At 45.1% G+C, this 4545-nt stretch overlaps 1 protein-coding gene across 1 annotated transcript; it reads right to left on the bottom strand.

Moving 5' to 3' along the window:
- Positions 1-1261: 1261 nt before the first annotated feature.
- adra2c (adrenoceptor alpha 2C) lies at positions 1262-2821 on the bottom strand. The gene has a single exon (XM_055630629.1). The coding sequence runs from the start codon at positions 2813-2815 to the stop codon at positions 1577-1579; it is 1239 nt and encodes a 412-aa protein (XP_055486604.1). The 5' UTR covers positions 2816-2821; the 3' UTR covers positions 1262-1576.
- Positions 2822-4545: the final 1724 nt, after the last annotated feature.

The raw sequence follows: 4545 nt of genomic DNA, 5'->3' as shown, positions 1-4545 counted from the left end.
CACAGTGGGAGAAATCATTATAACTGAGCATTTAAGCAGCTCACAAAGGCAATGTGTGCTGCAGACATCTATGATCAAAAAAGAAAATCAAAATCAATGTTTACACTACACTGCAGGCCAAAGTTCTGCTGACAAATGAACATGTCTTTTATTTTTCAGATTTTTACTTTTAACCCTCTTATACAGATTGTCAAACGGAACGTGTGAATCTAAAGCAGCAACCTCACCAACATGTGCACACCCAAAATAACCATCGACTTTTAAATTATGAGGTTTTTTTTTTAAATCACCTCACAATTCCGGTGATAAAATATATATTTTAACAGCATCATTCCTCTAGCCGTTATTAATCTGCTGGTGAGGAGATCGAGAGCCACTTTATCACATAGAAAAACACAGTGACACAAGAAAATATCGGGACCAAAAGATTGTTGGACTTTTAACACTTTCATAGCTTGGTTGGTTTGACAAAAAATATACATATGTTATATTTAATATTAAATATATTCTCCAATTAAAACAATTTCCTTGCATAAAATTAAATTGTTGTATATAACATGGATAATGTATAGTTGATCAAACCATTTACTTCAATAATTGATTTTATATGTAATGTGGTTCAACCAAACTTACACAATATATATATATATATAAATTAAGTATTTAATTTTTTTTTAATTAGATATTCTTACTGTTGTTTGATTTTCACAGAATCACGTTTATACACACACACACACACGCACACACAAATATATATCACCTGTTTTTCTCTCTATATATATATAGACACACACACACACAGAAACAAGTAAATATTTATCCAAGAATATGAATTATTATTTATGTTTATAAATATAATTATGCGAATATATGTAAATATTCACAGAATTATATATAGCCATAAATAATAATATATAATTGTATATGATTCTGTGAATATATATTCGCAGAATTATATATATAAACATGTAATAATAAAAAGCAATTGTATATTGATAATCACCTGTTTCTGTGTGTGTGTACATATATAGAGTGTGTGTGTGTGTGTGTGTGTGTGTGTGTGTGTGTGTGTGTATATATATGTATATTATCTATAGAGAGAAATAGGTGATTTTCTATCTATCTATCTATCTATCTATCTATCTATCTATCTATCTATCTATCTATAATATATTTATATAGATAAATATATATATATATATCTATATATAATTAAACCATTATAATAATTAACAATAGACCATCTATTTTAAACTGAAAATATAACAAAATAACTACAAAATACCAGACAAAAACAGGAGATCCTGTGGATTGATATATGTATATATAACAGGCGATTCTGTTAAAACCAAATCTTTATCATAATTAACAATAAGAATATCTATTTAAAAATGAAAATACAACCAAATTTAAAAAAGTATATTTACGTATTTCTGTAGCGGATTCACAGCATATTGCACACACATATAGCACACACATACACACACAATGTATCTGGTTCGTACACATAATACTATATACAATGTATTGTCAGATGCAGTCCAGCAGTCAGTGGTTTAGAATGGCACACCATGCGTTAAAAGTGCCTTTTCCCCGCTTGGCAGATGATCTTTTTAAACGCTCTCCTGAAGTCCTGGTTGAAGATGGTGTAGATGACAGGGTTGAGAGAACTGTTGCAGTAACCGATCCAGAAGAAGAATTTGAAGAGTGTTTCGGGCACTTGGCAGGACTCCCGGCAGATGCCGTACAGACTGTAGCTGAAAAAGAAGGGGAACCAGCACACAACGAACACCCCGATCACCACGGCCAGGACAAAGGTGAACCGCTTCTCCCTGGCCTGAGAGGCTTTGTTCCTGGACGAGCGACTGCCCCGTCTCCTCCTGCGGGTGGAAAACACTACGAATGACCGGCTGCTCGACCGGGACAGGCGGCTGGAGCGCTGGGAGAAAGAGTCCTTCTTGGCCGCCTGTTTCCGACGTCCTTTCTCCTCCGAGGTGGAACTCTCGTCCACTTCAATGTCCACAGGCTCCTCGTGATGTCCCCAGCTCCCCGGGGCGCAGTGACCGTTCTGCGCCCTGAGAGATGTCCCTCTGCTCGGAGGGTCCTCGGTCTGGGACGAGCCCTCGGGGACGTTCCTCTTCACCGACATGCTCCTGGTCCTGTTTCTGGCCACCTGGTAGATCCGGATGTACACCAGGACCATGATAACGCAAGGGGCGAAGAAAGAAGCCACGCAAGACAGGAGGATGTACCAGGTGTCGTCGTTCAGTTGGCAGGTAGGGTAGGTCTGGTCCTCCTCGATGGCCCTATCCATAGACAACAAGGGTGGGAAGGAGATAAGGGCCGAGATCAGCCACACACTGACTATCGCCCCCTTGATCCTACGAGGAGTCCTCTTGAGGTTATATTCCACCGCCTTGATGATGGACCAGTACCTATCTAGGCTGATAGCGCACAGGTGAACGATGGATGAGGTGCAGAACAAGACGTCCAGAGCCAGGTAGATATCGCACCACACGGTGCCGAAGTACCAGTAGCCCATCAGCTCGTTGGCCAACGAGAAGGGTATGACCAAGGTAGCCACTAGGATGTCGGCGCCGGCCAGGGACACCAAGAACAGGTTCTGGGGAGGGCGCAAGGCTCTGCTGGTGAACACGGCGATGGTCACCAGAACGTTGCCCACCACGGTGAAGAGGATTAGGACGCCCACCAGCGCGGAGAGGCTAGCCACGGCGGCTGGCGAGTACTCGCCAACATGGGAGGGTGGAAAGAGATGGGAAGCGTTGAGATAGCTGGAATTGGCATGACTTTCCATCCTAAGACTTGCGGGGCATCGGGGCCGACGTCAATAACAATAATAAAAATGATGGGTCCTCTGGAAGTTATCAAGTGGGCAATTGGATCAGGTCGGGCTTCCAGCGAGCGGGCATTGTTGGCACTAGTCGGTAGTTCTCGGAGGAGTCAAGCTTCGCTTCTTCCTAGCTCGTCCTGACATGTCCTGAACCAGAGAGGTCCCGTCCCTAGAGGTCATGAGCCAAGATGTCCCAGCCCGAGGTGCCCTCAACCGGGATGCCCCAGCCCGAGATGTCCTCAAACAAAGATAGACACAAAATGCTGGAGTAACTCAGCAGGGCAAGCAGCATCTCTGGAGAAGAGAAATAGGTGACGTTTCGGGTCGAGACCCTTCTTCGGACGGGAGGTCCCGTCCCGAGATGTCCAGTCCGGAGAGGTCCCAGCCCGAGATGTCCAGTCCGGAGAGGTCCCAGCCCGAGATGTTCCTCAAGCTCGTAGTCCCCATTTATGAGACGAGCTCCAACTGGGACGAGGAGGGGGTGGGGTGGGCTGGGAGATGTAAGAGGCTCCCTCTCCGCTCCCACCGCCAGCGTGCAGGAGCGTCGAGTCAAGCTCGCTCTTCTCGCCGCCGCCGCAACCGCTTGCTCCGGCCAGCAGCTCGTCCCGCCTCCCCGCCGCTAACATTGCCCCGAGACCCGCCCAGCGTTGGGAGCTCTTACTCGCGTTGGCCAAGGCACACGTCCGTCTCGGGTAAAGGCGTCCCCTTGTTTGTTTTTCAGGCAGAGGAGATCCAATCGTCCCGCCGCAAATCAGACGCCAAGTGCGGTTCCCCAGACATGTTAAATAGGATTGCATGTAACTTATTGCGCTGCAAATTACAACCGGCCTCTCTTTTCATGTTCATCTGCAAAAGATAACCCTTGAAGTCACTTGGAGCAGAGCCCACTGCAGTACAGGGCTGAGTAGCTTACAACCCAGCGATATGAATATTGATTTCGTTTAGTTTAGAGATACAGCATGGCTTACAACCCAGCGGTATGATTTATTGATTTGATTGATTTAAATGAAATATTGATTTATATTATTGATTTAGTTTAGTCTGAAGAAGGGTCTCGACCCAAAACGTCACCCATTCCTTCTCTCCAGAGAAGCTGCCTGCCCCACTGAGTTACTCCAGCATTTTGTGTCGACCATTGATTTAGTTTAGTTTGGTTTAGAGATACAGCAGGGAAACGGCCCCTCGGCCCATTGAGTCCATGCCGACCAGCGATCACCCCGTGCACTAGCACTAACTTACGCACTAGGGACAATTTACAATTACCAAAGCCAAATTAATCTGCAAACCTGTACCTCTTTGGATTGTGGGAGGAAACCGAAGCACCCGGTGAAACCCACGCAGGTCAGGGGGAGAACGTCCATACAGACAGCACCCGTGGTCAGGATCGAACCCGGTCTCTGGTGCTTGACGGTAGCAACTCTACTGCTGTGTATTGATTGTATTGATTTCAAGTAACCCTTGCATCCGCTCTCCATCCCTTAGCCCACCCTAGTCATTGTACTAGTTTCACTGTCGCCCTGTCACTATCTGTATAACTTGTTATCACCAACCCCACAGCCAACAACAGACCATTGTGGGCTCCATATTTCCTTGATCATCGCTGATTTTTGCATATCTCTCATTCATTTGTCTTATGCACCTTCTATGTCTCGGTTCTCATTCTGCTGACTCTCAATCTGAAGAAGGGCCTTGAC

This window comes from Leucoraja erinacea, chromosome 3 (assembly GCF_028641065.1).
Source record: "Leucoraja erinacea ecotype New England chromosome 3, Leri_hhj_1, whole genome shotgun sequence".
NCBI lineage: Eukaryota > Metazoa > Chordata > Chondrichthyes > Rajiformes > Rajidae > Leucoraja > Leucoraja erinaceus.
The sequence above is the reverse complement of the archived record's forward strand: the minus strand, read 5'-3'. Positions and strand labels throughout refer to the sequence as shown.